The following is a 23,872-nucleotide window of genomic DNA, read 5'->3' as shown; positions in this document are numbered from 1 at the left end:
CTTCTTCACAGCATATACCAATTGGCAAGATGTGTTTCTCTACATGGACATTTAAGACTTAACACTTTGCTGTACCTTGCTTTCTTCCAGTACACACAAATCCTATTATTATGAGTAAATGCCAATTCTTAATTCACTGGATTGAAGATTGCTAATAATAACAGCAAGATGTTTTGATCATGATATGAATAAAGGCAGCTTGAATCAATAAAGCCTACCCTATTTATGTCAAGCTTCTTAAAAAGGCCTGTTCCTGCACATGCTTCTCATTGAATCAGACCTGCAATTCTGATGGCCAAGTGGAGGCTTTTAAAAGTTCAGACCATATATGTAAATGTATTTTGACATCTTCAAAGCAGGCAGTTAGCCATACATCTCCATAGCAGAATTATATCTTCTCCTTATTGAGACTGTTTTCTGATTATCTAGGGCTTTACAGCCTATTTTGTTTCTAAGAGGGCTCTAGAAGCTTTAGAATATTAAAAAATTACAAAGAATCTATAAAATCCTGTTCCTCCCCACTAAAGCACAATGCAAACAAAATGCTGTCAGGTCATAATCCCGAGGCACTTTGCACAGACCACTGATGTGAACATTGTATGTTCATATTTAATTGTACGGAACATCTTAGAACAGTAGCTAAATGAAGTTTTTTAAAGCTGATTTTTTTTTTTTGCAAGCACTGGATGGCCAAGGCTTGCCTTTAAAGTGTCCTACAGGAAATGTAAATGCTACTTATCGGAGTGTCTTTTCTTAATGTCATCAGTCCACAAGATCATCTCAGTTGAGGTTCCTCCAGTTAGCCACCCTGAGGGAGGCCTGTAAGTCTTCGAAAAGAAGTAGCACCCTTCTTTACAGTGGCTCCAATGCTGTGGAACCAGCTTCCAGAGGAGCTCTGCCTAGCTCCCTCCCGGTTGACATTTAGGAGGCAACTAAAGACCTGGATTTAGAGGGAGGCTTTCTACGGACTAAATCGCAGAAGCCTGTGCTGCAGGGTCAGAAGACCAGCAGTCGTAAGATCGAATCCACGCGATGGAGTGAGCTCCCGTCGCTTTGTCCCAGCTCCTGCCAACCTAGCAGTTTGAAAGCATGCAAATGCGAGTAGATAAATAGGTACCACCTTGGTGGGAAGGTAAAATGGCATTCCGTAGTCATGCTGGCCACGTGACAAATGAAACTGTCTTCAGACAAGCGCTGGCTCTACGGCTTGAAAAACAGGATGAACACAGCCCCTAGAGTCCGACACGACTGAACTAAAAATGTCAAGGGGAACCTTTACCTTTCCACGCTGACCCTGGCTGATCATCTTCCCCTTTTTTCTTCCATCCACTTTGATTCCTATTGTTTAGCACCATCTGCTTTTATGGTTATTTGCAATTTGTTTTTAGACTTTTTATTTTTATTTATCATTTATATATTTGTTGTAGCCACCCAGAGTAGTGCCTCAGCGATAATGGGAGTGGGATACAAATCCAACCAACCAACCAACCAACCAACCAACCAACCAACCGTGTCCAAAAATGTGTGATACTAGTTTAGCACTGTGGAGTCTCCCTCATTTAAAAAAAATGACCTAAAATATGGGAGATGGAATGCCAGAAACAAAACAAGCAGGCAATGTAGCAGCAGTGCAGAGAAGCCAGAATTGATGCAGATCTTACAGACTGATCTCCAGTTGTTAACAGATTTCAGGGGACCCACAACTGCCAGTGTGCAAAGGCTACTTGAAAAGGGACAGAAGGGAAGGGCTATTTTAAAGTGTCTTGGAAATACACAGCTCTCCACTCATCAAAACTCCAATTTGGATGTCAATCCTAGTAAGACTTGGTGAATCCAAGTAAATCGCATGCTTTACAGACAAAATGGGAGGCAGAGGAAGGTGATGCAGATGTCCCATGGGAGTCTGAGCAGCAAACATTTCTTTCCTATATAATCTTCAGAGAAATACAGGGTAAGCAAGACTGGAAAGCTATAGAGTTTGTTGGATCTTCTGATCCTGCTCAGTGGCAACGAATAAAAAATATACAGAGATGGAAAAGATTTTGGGTACTGTTAGGAACATCTGCATCTGCTAACAGGAGTTAGTGACCTGGATCTGAAGTGGAATGCAATGCAATATACATCTACCGGGAACGAAAGCTTTTGCACATAAGAAAGCAGACAAATTCCAGGTAACTAACATCACAAGGCAAATTAGTATGAACAATACGTGGAGAAGAAAGTCCATGCACAGGAGTTTAATGAGAATGTCTAATTCTTTCCAATGAACTTGCTTAAATCACGTGACTGTTACTTAAATACACAAAACATTTCAATAATTCAGAAAAGGCATATGATGGCTTTTTAAACAGATATATTCATGAAGGTTGTACAGTACAATCATTATACATTAAAGTCCAGTTTAATTACTTCTACCAATTTAGTTTTTCTCTTGACTCTAACCTTATATCAGTGTTACATAATACTTTTATAAATACCCTCTGCATGTCTAAAACATAACCCAATGGATACAAAAAACAAAGATAAACAAAAAAACTACCTTGGTGCATGCGCTCGTAATCTCAAGATTAGATCACTGTAACGTGCTCTACGTGGGGCTGCCTTTGAGGCTGACACGGAAACTTCAGGTGGTGCAGAATGCAGCGGCCAGGCTCCTTACAGGAGTGAGAAAATATCAACACATCTCTCCAATGCTGGCCGCATTGCATTGGCTGCCCATCTGTTTCTGTGTCAACTTCAAAGTTTTAATGCTTACTTATAAGGCCCTAAACGGTTTAGGACCTCGATATTTGGCGGAACGCCTCCTCCCACCAAGGTCTACCCGGATCACCCACGCGAGTCAGGAGGTGAGGCTGAGGAGCCTGACGCCGAGAGAGGCCCGGAAGGAGAAGACACGAAACCGGGCCTTCTCGGTGGTGGCTCCTCGCCTCTGGAACAATCTCCCTCCGGCGATTCGCGCGGCCCCCACGCTGGGCACCTTTAAAACCCAATTAAAAACATGGCTGTTTATTCAGGCCTTCCCTCCAGCCAACTCTTGATTTTTTCTTACTTTTCCTTTTTATCTTTACTGCTGTTCTTGTTTGATTATTATGTATTTGTCTATGTTTTATTATTTGATTTTATATTTGGAAGCCACCTAGAGTGGTCCGGTGGGCCAGATAGGCGGGGTATAAATTAAATAAATAAATAAAATAAATAAATAAATAAACTGCTAGATATCTCAGTGGTTTAGGTACCTCGCTGAGGAGCCAGAGGTTGGGAGCTTCATTCCTCACTATGCCTCCTTAACAAGGGCTGCATTTGACAATCCATGGGGTCGTTTCCAGCTCTGCAGCTCTAAGATGACAACAACATAGTTCTGCAACTTCCTCTAATCCAGATTTGATACTAAAATATTCTCTTTTGAAATGAATGGGAATAGAAACTTTCATTTATTAAAAGACTTTATGTAGTAGGATAGGCAGATAGGATACTCAAAGTAGCGACCATTTTATCAAAAGCCAACCCCATTTTAATACAGATGATCCTGCCCAATTATACCTAAATATTGCAATAATGTACATTTCTAGTTTTAGATTCTGCTTTCACAATGCACGTCATAAGTTTCTGTAACATTAGGTAAAGGTTCCCCTTGACATTTAGACCAGTCGTGTCCAACTCCAGGGTGCAGTGCTCATCGCCTTTTCCAAGCCATAGAGGCAGTGTTTGTCCAAAGACAGTTTCCGTGGTCACGTGGCCAGGGCGACTAGAAACATGTAGCGTTCACCCTTTGTTAGATATAAGTCATGTATTACTCATGTTGTATGCTAATGCTGTTGAGAGGCGGAGCTGAGAGAGAAGTTAAAAGGCGGAGACTCAGAGTCAATGGCAGTCAGAGTGAGAGTGAGTTAGAGTCAGAGAGAGAAAGAGAGTCTGAAGAGATAGAGACTGGTTTAGAGAAGGTTGAAATTATATGGCAAGAGAATAGTATGTACATCTGAAGAACGTCTGTGAATACTGGCTTCACTTTAATATATAAATTTTGTTTGCATTCACAATACAAGTGTCAAATCAAACGTCAATTATTTTGTGGATTGAGGTAATCCACTGGTGGCAGTGAAAGGAAAACACGACTGGAACCTTTGTGAGGGCGCAAAATGTAGGTGCCACAAGGGGGTGATCATCACAACACAGAATGCCATGACCTTCCCACCGAGGTGGTACCTATTTATCTACTCGGATTTTTACATGCTTTTGAATGGCTAGGTTGGCAGGAGCTGGGAGAAGCGATGGGAGCTCCGTCCGCCTCGTGGATTCGATCTTACGACGTTTGGTCTTCTGACCTTGCAGCACCACCACGCCCCTCTTTTTTTATAACATTAATAAAAGCTACATTTAAGTACCTTTTGTCAGAATTGTAAAAAAATAGAAAGATCTGCAGATTTCCGACCAGCTGGTATAGTCTTTAGTGATTACCGTATTTTTCGCTCCATAAGACGCACCTTTCCATAAGACGCACCGATTTTTTAGGAGAAAAAAACAGGAAAATATAATCTGTTTTCTTCGCTCCATAAGATGCACAGACTTTCCACCCCCCTGTTTTGTGGGAAAAAAGTGAGTCTTATGGTGCAAAAAATACAGTAATACTTCTTCGCATTAAAAAAGGACAATCATTGGTGCATAGTTTCTGAACATTCTGAGCCAGTTTGTAAGAAGGTCTGATTAACTGACTTACTCCTGCTAATTCTATTAGCTGGCTTTCTATTTAGAAAATCCACATTTCAGATGCTGACCTACAGGCGAGACCCAAGCACAGAAAACACACTGAACCTCCACGACTGGTCTATAAAATGGAGTCTATTCTTATGACAAGAAAAGTCTTTCTAACAACAGACAGGCAACCTTGTCAACGGCCAAGGTAAATACAGTACAGAGAATGAGGACCTAGATTGTCTCTAACAGATCTCAGCTAAAAAATAATTTTGACAGGTTTATGCTCAGTTGGGCAACCGGGATCATTATTTATTTATTCACATGTCTCTGTCAAATCTGGACAGCACATCAAAAGACAACAACAAAACATAAAATGGAAGCAAGAAGATCAGTCCACAGGCAGCAGTTAAGATAGGTACAGTCTCAGGAATGGGGTGGAGGAAAGAGAATAAAGGATATACCAAGAGAACTGAATTTTTTTTAAGGATATGACAAAAACAACTTATATTAAATACATAGTGGCAGGGCTGGAGAGCCAGGGTCTCCGTTTTTATTTGTAGATAGATAGGGTGAGGGTTGTTCTGGATCATAAGTATTATGAAGATTTAGAGGAGGTTCCAAACTTTAAGTCAAACTGGTTTTCTCTGTTAAATTCACTATTCCCACCAGCTCTGAAAAAAGAAGAAAATATCTGCTGATTAATTAATCCATTCAAGTTCTATACTGCCCTATTAGTGCAAGCAGCACTCCGGATGGTTTACAAAATTAAAACTTAAAGCCCCTAAACCCCCAAAATGACAATAAATAAATACATTTATAAACACGCAAACACATGTATTTCCTTTTTTCAACATCCAAGTGATAGGGTTGTGATGAATCCAACACAATGCAGGCCTACACAAATTTGGTTTTTCCTGGAGATTATAAATCTGACATAGGATCTAGTTTAGCGTTCTAGAAGATTAACAGGGACAATTAAGAGCATAGACCAAAGCAAGAAACTACTCCAATGTATGGGCCACAATCCTACCGATTAGTTCTGCTGGTGTGTCAGTTGGTATACAAATAAGAGGTACAAATAGCAAATCTTTAACTAGCAGCCACCTGCTACTGCACTACATCCCAGTGCACTTACAGTAGTATAACCAACCAACTGGATTGTAGCCACTGTTTTATTTATGAAGGAAAAGATGCGAAGGCAGCAAGAAATACTTGGGAAAAAAACTAGATAGCTCTTATTTAGCACTGGGAACTATAATGAGGAATCTGAAATGTTTTAAGAGAGGATAGTTCAACTAAGCCCAAGAGTGTCCCAGCAAAACCTAAAGACCTGTAGACAATGCACTAGTACTTTGCAGGAGATGAAGAAGACTTAACGATTATTACTAAGTTAGAATTTAGATTCTGATAGGAATATGGCATCTTCTTTTCAGAATGCTAAACAATTTCTTTTATGTTGCTGCATACTGAGGATATCTGAAGAAGGAAGAATTTATATCATACTCTTATGTGCCTGGGCTCTTCCCACGCATCACTGAACTGGAACACTGTCAGCTCTCTCTACCCTTTTAGAACTTAACATTTTCACTATGCAGAAAAATGGAGAGAATTAGTTTGATAAACTGATGTCCCTCACAGGAATTACAGTAGTGGGGGATTAAAGGCTGGGCAGCCTACTTACTTCTTACCATTTAAAAAAACTGCAGCAGAAGCCTATATATCAAAGAGAAGTCATTGGAGCACATTTTCTAGTAGTAATGGTTCTAATTCATACTATCCCATAAAAATCTCCATCCCAATAGATTTTCTCTTCTTCATTCTCATCAGTGGGGAAATCAACCAAGTGTTACAATATGCTCTATAGCACTGTATTAGCATGATATTTTCAGATTACATTTGGTAACTCTTCCCAACTCTTCCCCGCTATCTGTAATTTTTTCCTGCTATTTGTAACTGGGATTTCTGGCGGCCATCCAGGAAACATATCTTCCATCTCTCCCCATCTCCGATTTTCTTCCTCTACACCAAACATTCCTGCCTAGTATTTTAATAAAATTAAGAGCACATGAGTCACTCAATGCATATTTCTTTGAAAGGGTAAGGCTTGATCTTACTTTGCGGGACTCACACTGGGCTCACTCTCTAAAAAGGGGAGTGCTGTGGATTTGTGATCTGTTCAAGTGCAGGCACGTATTCCACTTCACGTTTTTGGTTTGGTTTGGCTTGGTTTCTCTGCATCTCGATGCATGTCTACCTGCAAGCTGTGATCCAGCTACACTGTCAAACTACCACATCCCCATGCTGTCACGGGGATATGGAATGGATGGACGAAAGATGGATGTGTGAGGGTTCGATTTTTGGCTCCTTCCTAGTCTCAAAGAAATCAAGAGATTTCTGTTGTTTAGAAACAGGTGATATATTTATTGGTGTATTTAACAAATAACCGGTGCCAACAATAGGATTCCAACATCTTTCTCTTTCAGACAACTGGTCTCGAAGGGGTTTCCACTCGTCATCCAGGAACGGGTTCCTCTCACCGGAGTTCCATGGACCCAGCCAATCCGCAAAGATGTTGGGGTTTACAGTCTGTCCCATTTCACCTTCCAACAAGGGCACGGTCTCATCATCCCGGCCATCAAGCCACACGAGACATCCTTCGAGTGTGGGAGTCTTCCAGGGTCCTCCCTGAACCCCTTCCTCCTCATTTTGTTCACTCTCCATTCCAGCCTCTCTCTCTCTCTTTTCTCTTTCCACTCTTTCCTTCTCTTCCCTAAGCTTCCTTCTCCACTCTCTCCCCAATAAGATGGTTGAGGGGCATCTCCTCTTTCTACAATCTGCCTCCTCCTTGGGTACTCTTAGTCTTTCCCACACACCAGTCCACAGGTCCTCCATCCAAACCCATTCACAACCTGGCAGAAACTGTTCTTCTCTCCCTTTTATACCTGCTGTCCCCGCCTCTATCTCCACCCTCTTATTCCGTTCCGTTCCTGCCATTTTTCCCTGAGCCCCTTCAACAGTTAATTTTTGTATTCCTCCTTCTATCTCCTCTGTCTCTGTCTCTTGTTGCTCTGTCTTTTTGAGGGATGAGACAGGCTGGGTCTGCACTTCCTTCTCTTCTGTGTGGAGGAGGGATGTAACTCCCACCAGTCGGTTACCCCTCTTGCCTCCTGCCTCACAGGATGGAAGAGGAAGGTTTGAATCTGTAGCATATCGGTTAGCCCAGTGGTTCTTAACCTTTGTTACTTGGATGTTTTTGAACTGCAACTCCCAGAAACCCCAGCCAGCACAGTTGGTGGTGAAGGCTTCTGGGAGTTGCAGTCCAAAACTCCTAAGTAACCCAAGGTTAAGAACCAATGGGTTAGCCTACAGGTTTCTCGATTTCTAAGAGGAAACACTACTTCCATGACATGTTCATGCTCTTGCTTCTTCATTAGTACATTCAATTTCTTTAATTATGCTTTCTATTCACTGTCATCATGGTATCACTAAGTGATACTGGGGCAGCATTCCACACATACTGGCACGAGACATCAAAAAGCAGCAACATATATAACAACGACTTGCAGCAGCACCTCAAAACAGACATAGATAACATGGAGGATATTCCTCCAGATTCAAACTGATTTGGCTAGGTGAACACTTAGGATATTTTTCACGTGAGTCCAATATGCATAAAGGTGAAAGATTGCTTAAAGCTATAATTTTTTTACTTATTAATTATGCATTTTACTTTGCTTTTTCAACGTGCCTTTTGGGCTATAAGTTCTTGCATTTTTATAATGTATGCTTCTGCAATTTTGAAACATGATTATAACATGATTTAAGTTTTGCCTACAACTTAAGTTTCCAAGTTCGCCTAGCTGCACGAATTTTTGACAACAATCATACCTGCAGCTTTTTACCGGTTCCAGGGATGGATTTCTGTTTAAAGATTGGTGCCTACAGTTTTTCCATAGCTGTAAGACTTTTGGATGTTCTCAATAACTTTGAAATATTTTGTACATATGGAACATAGAAGCAATGTAGATAAACAAAAATAAGCAAGCTGATGTTGCCTGGAATTATTCAGCAATGAAAAACAAAAACAAACCTATGCCTTGATACCCAAATGGATTTTGATATAAGTAGGAATGGTTATTTGATTTAATACTGGAATTAAAATTAACCCTTTCCAGGAAAAATGCTAACTGTGATGAAAACAGGCCTCTGATTTTTCCTAGAGGTCTATACAGTTCTATGGAGCTTTTAGGAACGTGTTCAGGCATCAGACTTTCTGACCTGACAACAATCATTGGTTACAATCTTGAACACACTCAGGTGAGAGCTAATTTTTAGCACAGGTAACAACCTACACCAGATCTGCCTCGTTTGCACTTTAGGCACAATTAGCTAGCTGACCAATGTCACTGCCACTCACTACAACTATATATACTCATGGGAGCTGTCAGATCAATGACAGGATCACAATCTGCATGCAGAAATTCCTAGCTTCAATCTTCAATCACTAGCTAAAAGATCACCAGTCAGGAAAAACCCAGGGGAGCTGCTGAGAGCTAAGGCAGATGGCACTGGTCTCCATGGATCACTGGTTTGAATCAAGAGGGAATCTTCCAGTTACCTAAAAAACTGGACCCAGACTAGGTTCCCTACCTCAAGTTCATGCACAGAGAGAAATGCATGTTAGGCTTGTGATGTCTGTAACTTTCCTTTCCTATAGTCACACATCCCATTGATATTTTTGTTTATTTGTGTATACTGTGGAAAACTGCAAAGCTTTGCAGATAAACTAGCCTTCAGGCTCTACGACACAAACATTGATTGAAACAGCACTCTACCACCAAAAGAAGTGTAAACAGAAGGTGCAATGCCTCCAAGTGATTTAGAAACAAGACACCTACAAAAAGGACTGAAGTTGAATCGTATCCACCTAGGACAGTCTCGCATGTCTCTGAAAACTTAGCAAGAGCAGTTGTAAATTTAAGATAGAAATATGGGGGGTAAATTGAGCAGTTAAAACATGTTACAACTACCACAAGATGCAAACAAGAAACATGTTAGTGTACAAGGAAGGCACAATTTATGTTGAAAATATAGCCGTCTTATACTGGTAAGACTTAACTGTCACTGTGCATTTCATTTAAGATCTAAGTAGTCAATGTGTCATTTACATGACAGTAAAGGTACAGTATTTTCACACACAAAAAGCTAAACTTCAAATAAATTATCTTCCTAAAGTGCTGACAAAGCTAATACCCTTTCAGACCACGTTTCATGCTCCTGCTGCAGTGTCCTTCATTTTTAATACTGCAATACTAATGTATTCCACATGCAGCCAGTTCTGTGCATTGACCCCACAACCGCAATACAGTGTTCACATTATCCAAGAAACAAGAAAACCAAAGTTCTTAATGTTTTGAAGAATTCATGTCATTCAGCAGTACATTAAGCAACAGTTTTTTTAAAAAGGAGTGGAATAACACAACTTTAACCACTGCTATGAGACATCCTATCTATGTTTTAAATTAACTGTGATCATCCTGTTATGGCATTATGGCAGTAACTTATATTTATGAGGCCTCTATGCAACCCAACCTACATGTTTCATTCCAAAGGCAATGTGACATGCAGAGCTAACACCAGAAAAAATCATGCTCAAACATTTATTGAATATAATGATATATTAATTTCCAAAACACTTAACCTGTAAACCAGCAATGCACAACATTGTATCCTAAAGACAGAGGTCAAGGGAAAAGTAATATTAACAGAACTTTAATGATTTGTGTTAATGAAAATTCTCCTCAGGAGAGCAGGAATGAAGTCGCAAAATGAGGGAGGCCCTGCTGACTTCCTGGTCAAAATGGGGCAGGTTGGAAAGAGCAAACATCAACAGAAAACAGGGATGTAAACTGGAAGTCTTCCAGAGTGAAAATCAAACATGTAAGGAACTATACCGGAACATGGAAGCCTCTGTATAAATGCAAAACAGGATTCTTGCTTAGGGGGGAAATTCCTTAATTTGTGCGTATCTCTGTAACAGCAGCCTAATTTTCAACAGACACTGAACATGCAGCATTAACTCAACATGTACATTAAATCACTAACCCCTACAGAAATATTCACAAGCAGAATCAACAGATGTTTCATGACACCGTGCCAAGCCTTCACAATATCCAGCGGAGCCACAGCAACATTGATAGCAGACATTAAGATTTTAAGTAGGGAGACAAAATGTGGTCCAGATTTTGTCCAAGCTCAAGCAAATCACAACCCAGAAACAATGTGATGCCACATTCACAAGAGTGATGCTCATGCACAGGAGGGGACTGTAGCCACAGAATTCATGATTACGTCACTTATCAGACAACCATACAGTACTATAAATTGACAAGCACTCCAGATAGCATATTCACCAACAACAACTTTGGAAGTCTGCCTTAAACTGAGTGAAACCTTTGGTCCACCTAGTCCAGTAGTAAGAACATTTACTGGAAGCAGTAATGTTCCAGTAATGTAATGGGGACACCACTAAAAAGAAAGCTCTTCCATACATGATTGCCCTACAAGCCAGAGTACTCTTAGCATATGTACAAATAAGTGCACATAACTGTACACAGAGGTTTACAACAAGTTGACTTGTCAACCAAAATTCAAGCTTCCTTAACACTTATGCTGATTTAGTTTTCTCTAATCATGTAACTAGTTGCTTCAGAACAAACCTATACCAACCTATCTGCAAGTAAACCATATTGCTCTCAACAGACTTTATTTCTCAGTAGGCTTGAAAAGTAAAGGTAAAGGTTCCCCTTGACAATTTTTGTCCAGTCGTGTTCGACTCTAGGGGGCAGCGCTCACCCCCGTTTCCAAGCCATAGAGTCAGCGTTTTGTCCAAAGACAATCTTCCATGGTCACATGGCCAGTGCGACTTAGACACGGAACGCTGTTACCTTTCCACCAAGGTGGTCCCTATTAATCTACTCACATCTGCATGCGTTCGGACCGCTAGGTTGGCGGGAGATGGGACAAGTGACGGGTGCTCACTCCGTCATGTGGATTCGATCTTATGACTGCTTGGTCTTCTAACCTTGCAGCACAGGCTTCTGTGGTTTAGCCCACAGCGCCACCACATCCCTTCAGTAGACTTGAACAGGACTGTCCAAAAATGAAAACGATATTTCAATTTCAAGTCATTTACATCAGCTATGGGAATAAGCATGTAGACCACACAAGACAATCTGCATGTGGATTTGTCCTATTTGGTTCCTGCAAAACAGAAACACTTTCCATGCAATCAGTTCAGCTTTTCTTCAGATTTTTCACTAACACCAATCCAATCCATAGCTCTTCCATAAATTAGTCATCTCCACTTACCTACAGCTCAGGCAGGAACTCCTTGACTTTGTATCAATAAAGGAACAAGTTGAACTCTTGGTTGCAGAAGAGCACATATACAAAATATAGCTGAGATGACTAATTTCTGTATTTTAGACACTGTGTTATTCCCCAAATTAGAAAGGGAAAAATTAAAAGACAATACAATTTGTTCTTAGAGAACAATGTACCTTAACTCCTGAAACTTGGTGATATTTATATGCAGTAACTTGGTGGTATTCATAAGCAGTGAAAGGAGCCACAAACCATTACAAAATTAGTGGTAAGGGGGTCAACATAATAGAAATAATTCAGACATCTTTTGAAAGACTATGTTGCAAAGTAGTACAGCAATTACTTACATTAGCATATTGCTGAATCAAATGCATTTTTAAGGGGGAGATTGACTACCCAGGAAAAATGACATTCATTCTGGAAAACGTGGTGTGCCAAATACTGCTTTAGCTACATTCATTGCAATACAAAACTGTTAAGTTTTCTAACTCTTGCATGCTCATTTGTTCTGGTTTTGTCTGTGCCCGTTATTGTTTTTATACTTCATTCAATCATATATTCATGTTGTACTGATATTCTAAGTTCTGTCTGCAGAGCCATTCTTGGTTGAAAAGCAGCTCACATATACCAGGAAAAAGATTAGTATCATAAGCAAGCTTTTCAGTGCAGTCACAGGGAATTGAGCGTGATGTACAAGACTTTTGGGAAAATAACTGATACATATCAAGAGACCGCCAGTTCTGAGCTACTTGTCTGCTACATTAACAAGTAAAGATACAGTTTCTTGAATTGTTAACACTATTCACCATAAATACCTAATTTAATTCCCAGTAAGGCAACCCTAGGGTGTGACAGATCTCGTTCTACTCCAAATGAGAAGACTGGCTATAGGAATACAAAGTACTTTTTCTCAACAATGCAGTTACATAGCACATTGACCTTTGTTCCAAACAGAAACACAGTCCCCATTCTCAAAGAATCTTAACACTCTGTCCTCCTTTAGTCTTATCTAGTATCATTACTTTAGGATTTCCAAATGGTAGTCAATCATGACATACAGGCCAAGGTCAACTACATCTGTACCTACATATTTTGGGGGTTGAAGCTACAAAATAACCTCGGCACTTGCAATTCGAAAGAAGCTTGTGTGATTTTTCAGGGTTATAAGTATGCACTTTGACCACGAGCGGGTTACTCAGTAATGCCTTAGATATCGGTGATCTGTATGCACAGTCTCATTACAATTCCAAGAAACCAAACAGAGAGCTTTAGAGTTCCTTACCAAACAACTAAGGACTACAGTCCAAGAGATGCCAAGTTTCCTCACAGAAAATCTTCCCAACCCATTGAAAAAGGAAGCATCACCTCTCACAAACAACTTCCAACATACGGTACCTAGCGAGAACTCCCTGACTATGGTGGATGTAGTGTCAATACTTTTCATATAGGGCTTTCCCAAATAATAACTGATGCTAAATATCATCCTCAGAGTGTGGAAAATCCCCAAATGCAAGATGTATGTCGGCCACTTTTAATATTTAGAATTAATGAACTAATGGAGATGTCTGTGCAATATGAAAACAGGTGATCTGCCAAATCTGACCCGCATTATGATGTTGAAGCAAATATCTCTGAAAAACAGGGACAACTGTCAAAATTCATAGTGTGCTCAGCAGTTCACATTGTGCTCAGCACAAAAAAGGAGAGCAGCCTTGCTTGGCCCAGGACATGGATTCTGTCGAGAGTGGGTCTCTCTTTGATGCTTGGCAGCTGAATGTCCAACATGCTTTGCTGATTCTGCTGATCTTTCCCTTCCATTTTGTTAAGTCCCCTGGCACGCTTCAGACAAACAAGGCACTAAAGATGTGCAATAATTTTGCTCATTTTTTAAAAAACCAGAACTCCTGAGAATTAGGAAATCTCTTCATAAATGCAATGGAAGGAACTTAAACAGTCTTTAAAAGCTGAGTACTTGAGAAAACAAAACAAATTGTGTGTGTGATTGTTGTCCCTTTATTGGTAAGAACAAAGCCAAATTTACAAATTTCTTCATGAAAAGGATGGCCAGAAATTGAATTTTTGAAAGGTATGTGAATGAAATGTACCATTGATCCACAAACACAGAAATTCAGGAATGTTTCTATTAAAATATATATATACTTTTTAAAGGTTTTAAAAAAATTTTTTTTTCAAAACTATCTGTATGAAAAGTATTTTTTAAAAAATAAAGGATAGACTCTGACAATAAGTTGGAAAAACAGACCATCAAAAAGCACAAAAAAAAAAAAACCTGGAAACCACTTTTAAGATGAAAGAGGTCTTGTGTGCTCAGGAGGGATCCAGCTATGTGCCTCGGGCTTCTCCTTTGCTTTCAGACAACTCAAGACAAGCCATTGCAGCCTTGACCTATGAAAAGAGTCCCCAAGGCATCGTTTAAGAAACCGCAAGCAATGTGGCTTTAGGTGGTCCTTTGGCCACTCACTAGCAGCTAAGAAATGTTTTTCAATGGCAGGCATTTTATCAGGTTTTTTTCCCTTGTGCTTATAAATGGTTTCTAAATTATTTGCATTTTGTGTTGGTTTTCAGTAAGGCAACGTACTTATTTGTATTTTAATATTATACAACTGTGTCTTAGCTGTATACGTGTTTCACGCCTGCTGTGAGCCAACTTGGGTCCTCCCTGGGAGAAAGGTTTGGTAATACATACATTCATACATATACACACCCATGCACATTAGAAAGCCATAATCAAATCTTCATTTAATCATTACGCCCAATCTAAATGGTGGAAACGTATCAGGAATAATTTGTTCATTTTTTCTCTTCTTATAAGACATAATTTTCATGCTTGGGCCCAAGCTATTTGAGGGGTTGTAATGCGCCACAGAAGCCTTCTCAGCTTTTAAGATCTCTGGGGAGGCCCTTCTCTTCATTCCACCACTTTCCCAAGCTCGCTAGGTGAGGACATGAGAGAGGTCCTTCTCAGTAGCTGCTCCCAGGCTTTGGAATGCACTGCCTGGAGAAGCCAAGTTGGCTCCCTACCTCTTATCCTTCATTTGCCAGGCAAAACCTTCTTCTTCAGGCAGGCCTCTATGCAGTAAGTTATTTCAGGAATGCTGGTTTTTAACTTACAGGTTTTTTAATGTTTTTTTTTTTGAATTTTTAAACTTGGCTTTTAATCTTAATGTATGTTTAATTGTCTTTTAATTATGATATTTGTATAGTGCTTTTAAATCTATTGTATCAGTCGTAAGTGCTTTGGGTGACCCACCCCCATGGGGAGAAAGGTATCATATAAATAATTGAAACAAAATAAAACTAATTAACTAAACAAATATGCAAGCACTAATTATGTCTTTCACTTGCAATATGAAGAGTTATTCAGGGAGGTATTACTGGCTATTTAACATGGAATCACAGAAGCATGAAATTGAAAGAGGCCTACAAGGCCATCAAGTCCAACTCCCTGCTCAGTCCAGGGAGATATCTGCCGGATCATTGTCTACATTTCTCCTGAATGCCTCCAGTGTCTGAGTACTCACCACTAGAGACGGGGCTTTTCGTATTTGAATATCACCCCACAGGTGGAGATAACAAGGGTCCGGCCCCAAGGGGAGCCTTCTTATTGCTCCGTTGTCCACAATGGATTAGCCAGTCCTGGCAGAAGGTGGGATGATGAGCCTCTCTGCCAGGTTGCAGAGTGGCTAATCCACTGCCGACAATGGAGCGATAGGAAGGCTCCTTCGAGCTCACGTCAGCAGCGGAATCCACCTGTGGGGGGGATATTCGTATACAAATACCCACATCTCTACTCAAAACCTCTTGAGGTAACTGGTTCCACTGTACACGTACTTAATTAGAATTCAGTGTTACAACAGCTCTCAGATGATGATGATGATAATGATTTCCACATATGCTTTGCAAATCTCTTTAACGCTGTTCAGGACTCTCAACACCTCCTCTAATCTGTCTTTCAGTACCTTACATGTGAAGATGTGATTCACTTGAACAGTTTCCAATATTCCTCTAGGTGGTGCTGGGAAGGGTTTTCCTGGTTACTTCTCAATTTTTATATACCTGTGTCCATATATTATTATGTAGAGAGTTTTCTGTCTCTTACAGGTAGAACACAGATTATATCAAGATGGCACAAAGGGCATAATACAGATGCTCATGAATGATTTAAATTGCCAGGAAACACTTTTATTCTGCATCGAATACTTATTTTTCTGAATAATTATGTCATTCACAATAAAGAGTGTTTCTTAAATCAGACTAACATAACAGATTATGTGAAGACAATCCTTTGAGAAGGAATACAACTATACCAAGCAGCCAATTATAAAAACTTTCAACAGCTAAATTTTGACAGCAAAATACATGTAGCAGTTAATAAAATAGAAATGTGAAATGTAAGACACATATGTGAAATAAGCATGCTGATACTGAGTAAAACAAATCTATAAGAGCAAAAAAGATATGCTGTAATTTGAATTACATATGACTGATGAAAGAGAAAAGCAATATTGTATGGCTGTGTAACTTGATCATTTAAATGCAACATCTTTGAGTGAAGAGGCTGCAATCCTAATTAATTATTTATTTCCATTCCCCCACTCCCCCATAGCATGTGGCAGTTAGTAAGTAACAGAAACAGATAGTGTATTCGCGAAGAAACAGATAGCTTACAAAAAAGATACAGTCCTGAATATGTTTAATCCTGATCACTGAGTATAAGTCTAAAGAAGAAAGTTCTACACTGTTCCTGGGAACCATACAGGCAACAACTTGGGCAGACTTCTTGGGTAAGTGAATCATGCAAGAATAAAACAACCATGGAGTTTGACTTTTAACATGTCCTTGCTCTCACCTTTAAAATCTGTGCTTATGTAATGAAGGTACTGGTAAAACACACTGCCATTCTGATCTCACAAGTGCAACAAGTCTCCAGATTCACAGGTATTGTTATCTTTAAGGGTCAAATTATATGTCATGCTAAATGAATACTTTGGTATTCCATATGTCTTACCTCAACAGCAAATAGCTTATGAGGCAGGAGACTGGCACCAACGGGCACGGAAAAGGGGTAACCCTTTACTGTTACACCATAGTTCAAAGGAAAAGTGTCCCTGCACACTATTGTTTGGTCTCAGAGGGAAGTCTCCATTGGCAGCAAAAAGATGTACAGTAGATGCTTTTTCAGGACTGTAATATGAAAGAGACAGAACATTCCTACTTATATGGGCGGCAAGATCAATGATACAGCCTCCACAGACCTGCTGGCAGGCTCAGTATGCTGTAGCAGGAGATGCCAGTGGGGCAGATACTGGTCCATTGCCTCCCATTCTTTTTTTCTTAAATGTCCCAGGGCTGGCATACTTGCTGAACTTGTTGGGAAACTGAATGAAGGACAGTTTTGGATCCTGCAAAATGGAAAGTTCCTTGAACATACCCTTGATCTGTCCAGTTCCTTGACTCTCTATGCACCAAATGCCAACTGGCCAGTGACAGCAATGGGACCTCCCACTATTGCACAATGAATGTTCCTGAGTATGCATTTCCTTCTCTAAACACAGATCACATCATCAGCTTTAAAACTCAACATCTTCATGCAGGCATTCATAAGCATCAGGCTAGGTGCTTAGGTTTATAGAATGGATCCAAACAGCAGCTACCAACAGCTGGTACAGTGGTGCCTCGCTTAATGATTTTAATTGGTTCAAAAAAAATCACTATGTGAAAACATCGTTAAGCGAAACACCATTTCCCATAGAGATACACTGAAAACCGGATAATCCGTTCCAACTGGAACGGATTACCGTCCTTAAGCGAAAATCGCCATAGGAAAAAACGTTAAGCGAAACGCGGTTCCCCCATTGAAATGCACTGAAGCCTATTTCAATGGGGGAAAAAAAATTCACAAAAAATTCAAAGACTTAAGCGAGGCACCACTGTATACTAAGCTGGCTTTTTTGGTCCTTTTTATTATGTAGCCCTAGAACTGTGTAATAAATAATATACTTTAACCAAAACAGTAAATATCAGATGGTTCCCAAGCTTTTCACCACCACACCCCCTTTCTTGTTTCTGAAAAATCTTCAAAAAGCTGAACTAGAACTAACTTCAGAGAGATTTTGAATGAACTATGATCGAGCAATTAAAATATAAAAAATAGCTCTTTTTTGAGAAATCTTAATTCATAATAGTGATACCTAGTGGGAAGATTTCTGTGACATGTTATAATTTTTCTGCAGCCTGTGATTGGACTTTTAAGTGAGTCTGGACATGTTTATAAGTAATCTAGTGAGAAAGCTCAGATTGCTAATAAACATGTTTAAACTTGCTTGCGGATTTAAGTATAGGTTGCAGAGAAAGTGTGACATGTCATAGAAATCCTCCTCCTAGTACCCTGAAAATAAGCCCTAGTATGATTTTTCAAGATGCTCTTAATATAAGCCTTACCCCAAAATTAGCCTGTTAAGTGAAACCCTACCCTCCACTATTGTGCAGCAACCAGAAAATGACATGACTGTATTTGAATAAATATAGATTGTTGTACATTGGGGAAAAAAATATCCCCTGAAGATAAGCCCTAATGCGTTTTTAGAGCGAAAATTAATATAACACCCTGTCTTATTTTGGGGGAAACACAGAATATCTATCAGAAAAATCTATTTAAGCTGATCTTTAAAATTATTTACGAAACTCTCATCTTCTCTTGGCAGAATTCCTTCATGCATTCAAGGTGGGCATGCCCCTCTCCAGAAACAAATCGCATATACCCTTCAGTAGACTAGTTTTACAACATCAACCCATGCTCTTTTGCATGGCATAACACCATATTCCAAAAAGTTATAAACTCACAGTCTCAGACATGCTGAGTTACAATTGTCATTTTCAAGGAACTTATTTATGTGATCTGCTAGCTAGAACAGATTTCCCAATATAGGACATTCCAGATGTGTTCCAATACCTATTCAGTAATGAACCTCACTGGACATTCTCAACCAAATCCTTCCCTCTCAGTCTATATATTTCACAAATTCATTGTGAAATAAAATAAAAACATGAATGTACAGTTCACAAAACTGAAGAGATCAATAAGAAAGACAGGTTAAACATGTTGTTACAAGTAGACCTGCTACAGATGTCCTGCCAAACTGAATTCAATATCATGTGGATAGCAATATGCAAAACCTAAACGCCTACACACATTTTCTTAATCTCATGCAATTACTGTCCATTTTTGCCTCCAACAGTCTTCCCTCTACTGTCCTTTGGCATGTGCAGAAGGCTTCAGAAAGAGAGGAGTCATTTTCTGCAAGGTAAAAAAATTATTTTTCTCTCCTCCTCCTCCTCCAAACTGCAGTACAAAAAAGAATTTAGAAGGGGGAGCCATATGGTGCTGGCAGTTGGCATGTAAAATGACGAGGGTACTTCATCCTGGAGAGCAGGTGTGTCAAAACCAGTTTTCTACTTAGAATTACACTGTTAGTGGGTTATTCCATAACAAGGGCAACAATCTCCTTGTACCCAACTGAAGTAGTAATTAGGGCTACTTCAGTTGGGTAGACAAGGCCAATTGAAGCACCTAGTTTACTTGATGTCTTCTCATTTAAACACTGAAAAGTTGGAACTTCCCATCATACAAACAGGCCTCTCCTCTCCTCACCAGATCCAAGGTCCTGTAACAGTTACGTACTTGGGAGCAACAGTACATAATTTAAAATGAGTAGGCATGCACATGCCTGCACTGGAGAGGTAGTATTTTTTAAAGTTTTGGCTTCATTACTGAGGCAATTCAAACTACTGTACCTCAAAGCAGCAGTCTCCAGTGGCATAACAAAACACAGACTTCCTGGAGTAGACCACAGCCCATCTAGTCCTACATATTTATGTATCTGTTTACGGCCTTGTGAGCCAATTTGGGTCTGATTGGCAAAAGCGGCACATAAATAACCTTGATTAAGATGATTCCGTTTCTAGCAGTAGTGAGACATATATTTCAAAGACCATTATAAGCAGGGCATGGTGGAAAAACAGCATCAGGAGTCTACTACCCTGCTTGTCTCAGCATCAGAAGTCTAGAGAACCATGTCATGTCTTTTTTATATATATTTAACAGGTTTGCAACTAAATCTTCATCAAAGCAGGTTACAGACAACTTTTAGTGCCAAAAAGTTCAGTTTTCAAAATGAATTCATCTGACTTGTAGAACTGTTTCTCCTAGAGTCACTCTGATGTGTTAAAACACAATTAAGAAGCAAGTCACAAACAAGTATTCCCTTCTGATAGTTCCTCTGCTCAGACAAGTGTGTTCCTCAACTTTTCCTTTCCCACAGTTGACACTAATCATTGTCTGCTAAAAATGATCAATCTCTGATTAGGACAATTATGGCTGGAATTGATTATGTTTCAGGGTAGTACCAAATCTTAATCCTGGTTTAAACCAACTGTCACAAGTACTGTACAAGCATGCAGGCCCATGATTGGCTCCTTCTTGAACATAAAGAGAGATTTGAAACATATCTGCACCAATCCCTAATGCACATGAACTTCACCCACATCACAATAGCCTGCCTGCAAAGTGAGAAGCATCAGTTCTCTTTGTAATTTCAGTAGACACCAGAGCAAAACAAAACAAAACAAAAAACAAAAACAGCCAGTAAGCTTTCAGATTTGTTTCTGGTAGCTTTCCTCCACTGTAAATATTTATGGTCCAGGCATGTCTTTAGCTTCCAACAGCAAGGAAAAAAACAGCCTAAACTGCTCTATTTTATGAAGACTACTTGTTCATAATCAGGTTGCCTCCACATTAACATTACCACCAGCAATACCAAGAAACAGTTTAGAACACCAAAGGAGTTTCTGGCACTGGAGGGAAAAAGGGACAACTGAATTTGATATGGAAGAACCAAATTTTAACTAACAATTGCTAAGGTTACAGAGAACTTTAAATCTGTATCAACCCTGTTTCTCCTTTTTATTACAAATTGTATGCTAATTATTATTATTATTAATACTAATGCTATTAATGCAAATTTAAAACATGAAAAAGGAAAATCACAGAATTAAAGAGCAAACAGGAATCAGAGGAATAGCTAGTTCAATTGCCTTCTCCACATCAGTATATCCAGCCAACACCAGTCAGAATTCTGTTCCTTAACCCACACGATCCCAGACCAAACTAGTAGAGAACTGGAGCAGACAAGATATTCAGTAGAATAGACAGCTTCAACAACTCACACAACATTTTTCCTTAAAAAAAGGGGGGGAGGCAATCTGCACTCATTTAAGAAGGCCAGCCCCTCCACCTAAATACTGTAAAAACAAAATTCTCGGATGTCAAGATTTCAAAATCATTCTAATGAGTTCAAGTTTATTCTTCTGGCAACGTCAGCACCACTAGATGTATTCCATATAGTTTATTTTTATAGATAGCCTATCATTTCGCCATACCTCCCTCTGCAGTCTACAACAAACAACTTGTTTCACATGCAGGTCTAATACATCTCTCAATTTTGAGGTTTTCATGAAACCAAGCTTTACAATGATTTTTCAAGCCTTCCACTGAAGTAAAAAAAATAAGAGCAATTATCTGAGCTGACTTCTGGAGTACCCCCATGCCAGTTTGTGACTATCCAACGGTAAGATTTTTCATCCAAACCAGTCTCCCGACAGGAAGTTTTACCTTACACTTTTCAGATGCCAAACATCCAAGTACAGTACCTTAAATAAAATGTCTCTTCAGAACAATCGTTCTACTCATTTTAAAGGGATGTTTATAATAGCTTCTCCTCCTCCAAAAAAACATTTCCCACTGTTGGAATGCCAATGTTTAAAAACCATTCTAGTATGTTCAGTAAAGGTCTGCCTTTCCACGGCTTGGATCGAACCCAAGCTCTAAGTGACAGAGAAACAACAAGGTTGGAAGAGTTGCACTCAACACCGACTAGGGCTGAGACCAACGTAAGCAAGTGGCAGAATGCAGTTCATGTGCTTTAATTTGTTACTGGATTCTGGTTATGCAGCACTGAAAACGTTTAGGGTGTCCCACAATCCAGCAAGTTCAATGTACAAAAACAGGCAGGCATATGCTGGAATTAATATCACAATATAACTATATAATTGTATCCGTTTGTCAGCAACCATTACATAAGTATGTACTCAGTAGAGAACAGCTTCTCACCTTTATCCTGAGAACAAGACAGGATTTCTTCCTCTTTGGGGTTAGTCACCTGGGTGATAATGGACGGGTTGTCCATGGAAACTGAGTGCGTTTTTCACCTGGCTATTTCCCTCTTAGAGGCAGGTTCAGTGTGCGTTTATATGCGTTTCTCTTTATTTGTTTTCTTTTTTGGAAATCAATAGGCAGATTTATACGCAGGGGGGAAAAAACTCCTCCAGGAATGAAGCCAAGCCACAGAAAAAATTGTAATAGAAGGCAGCGCACAAACAGGTCTCTTCTGTACTTCTTCAACGAAAGGGTGGTGGTTGTTTTAAAGGCAAAAAGAAAAATCCCAGAGCTACCCCACCAAAAGCAAAAACCTGTACCATTCCAAATAAGAATAAACCTAGTGCCACTCCAGATCCCTAAAACAGGCACAAAAAAATACCCGCCTCGAACAGCCACCCCAAGACAGCTTTAAAAAGACAAATGGGGTGGGTTACTAGTTATACTTTGCACCTAACCCCCCCAACAAAAAAAAAACCCTAATGTATCCTGTAGCTCCTGAAGGGATGCAGACCCCAGGCTGCCCTGAGTTGATCCCATTAAAATTAAAAAAAAAAAAAATAGAGGGGGGGGAGGAGAGAGGGAACCTTTACATCACCCTTCCCCCTTAAAATCCAATTCAAATTGACACCTTGCGCAGAAGCCCCCTTGATCTGTCATTTTCCCCCTGCAAAAGAGGGGCTCATCCCACTTGTCAGGAAACCTTCCTCCCCTTCAGGAGACGAGCCCTAAAGTTTGCCTGGATGGACAACCCCCCCCTTCTCTCTCCCACCCCCTAAAACTGCCCCTTTCCCAGGAGAAGGAAGACGGGGGGGGGAGGAAAGAGGGAATGATTACCCCCTCCTCTATTTTTGGCAGTCCCCCCTCCCCTACATGACCCCCTCCCCCACCCCACCCTCCCTCCCCTCCCTCTCTCCTCCTCTCCCGGTGCCGACCCTCCCCACCCGCGGCTCCTTCGGGGATTATCTCATCCCTGGCGCCCCCCCTCTCCCCGCCTTCCCTACAAGCCCGCCCCCTCCTTCCTTCCTTCCTTCCTCTCGTCAGCCCTCAGGTGGGGAGGGGGGAGAGTCCGAGGGGGGGGACAGAGTGAGGGGGGGCTGGGGGGAGGGAGGAGGAGGGGAGAGGAGGGGGAACCCGGCAGCCTCCCCTTCGCCGTGCTGCGCCACAACCGCCGCCGCTGCTCCTCCTGCGATTCCCCTCAGCCTGCCTGCCTGCCTGCCGGTCGGTCGGTCCGTCCCGCTCGGAAGCCTGCCTCCCCTCCTCCCCCTCGTCGTCCTCCTCCTCTTGCTCCGTCGTCGTCGTCCTTCCTCCTGTCAGCTCCCCTCAGAGGAGGAAGCGCCACCTTCTCCGTCGCCTTCTTCGGGCGCCCCCCCCCCACAACCCGGCTTCCCCTCAGCGCCTCAGCTGCTGCTGCTCCTCCCGCCGTCGGCGTCCCCTCAGACCCGCGCGGGCTCCCACTGAGGGGGAAGAAGAAGAAGAGGAGGAGGAGGAAGGAAAAAGAGGAGCCTCCGCTGCCTCCTCAGGCAACAACATGGAGGCGGGAAAGGGAAAGCGCCGCGA

The 23,872-nt window shown here is 40.8% G+C and overlaps 1 protein-coding gene across 3 annotated transcripts in view; it reads right to left on the bottom strand.

The window, feature by feature from the left end:
- Nucleotides 1–23,280, bottom strand: part of CTDSPL (CTD small phosphatase like) — a 63,116-nt gene extending 39,836 nt beyond the window's left edge. For all 3 annotated transcript variants that reach the window (XR_013537649.1, XM_073002824.2, XM_020806347.3), the window contains exon 1: nt 22,268–23,280. Coding sequence is in view for 2 of the 3 variants with exons in the window: in XM_073002824.2 (XP_072858925.2) it covers nt 22,268–22,343 (76 nt within the window). In the remaining variant the exon portion in view is untranslated. The remainder of the gene's footprint in view (nt 1–22,267) is intronic.
- Between the last annotated feature and the right edge of the window lie 592 nt (nt 23,281–23,872).

Source organism: Pogona vitticeps, chromosome 6 (genome assembly GCF_051106095.1).
Source record: "Pogona vitticeps strain Pit_001003342236 chromosome 6, PviZW2.1, whole genome shotgun sequence".
Classification (NCBI taxonomy): Eukaryota; Metazoa; Chordata; class Lepidosauria; order Squamata; family Agamidae; genus Pogona; species Pogona vitticeps.
The sequence above is the reverse complement of the archived record's forward strand: the minus strand, read 5'-3'. Positions and strand labels throughout refer to the sequence as shown.